Below are 592 nucleotides of genomic sequence, written 5' to 3'. Positions count from 1 at the left end.
CACACACACACACACACACACACACACACACACACACACACACAACACACATACACCCACCCCCCCACCACACACTCACACACACACACACACATATATATATATATATTTATATATTTATATTTATATATGTAGACAGCACAAGCCCTATATCATATATCACATCTTTCATCTCTGAATATGCGACAGTTGAGACCGAGTTTTACGACACGCTGGAGGTCGCATATGACGCCACACCCGCTCAGATCAAGAAGGCGTACTACAAAAAGGCACAGAGCACACATCCTGACAAAAACCCTGGGGATGAAACAGCCGCGGCAAAATTCCAAATGGTATGCATGCTCTTGGGTCTTGGTTCATGTGGGACACCACACATCCTGTTTACTGCTGTGGTTGGCATTGTTCTGGGAAGCTCATAGATTGTCTTGAAACTCATTTAGTTCGTGTTTTTGGGTCTTTCGGTCCATAGATTGTCCTGAAACTCATTTGATTCGTGTTTTAAGGTCTTGGTTCATGTAGGACACCACACATCCTGTTTACTGCTGTGGTTGGCATTGTTCTGGGCAGCTCGTTGATTGTCTTGAAACTCATT

The 592-nt window shown here is 43.9% G+C and overlaps 1 protein-coding gene across 1 annotated transcript; it reads left to right on the top strand.

The window, feature by feature from the left end:
• Positions 1-135: 135 nt before the first annotated feature.
• SARC_18177 (hypothetical protein) lies at positions 136-419 on the top strand (the record flags this gene model as incomplete). Its single annotated transcript, XM_014287743.1, has 1 exon — positions 136-419. A coding segment is annotated over one exon (284 nt), but the record flags the coding sequence as incomplete, so codon positions are not given.
• Between the last annotated feature and the right edge of the window lie 173 nt (positions 420-592).

Source organism: Sphaeroforma arctica (assembly GCF_001186125.1).
Source record: "Sphaeroforma arctica JP610 unplaced genomic scaffold supercont1.14272, whole genome shotgun sequence".
NCBI lineage: Eukaryota > Ichthyosporea > Ichthyophonida > Sphaeroforma > Sphaeroforma arctica.
The sequence above is the reverse complement of the archived record's forward strand: the minus strand, read 5'-3'. Positions and strand labels throughout refer to the sequence as shown.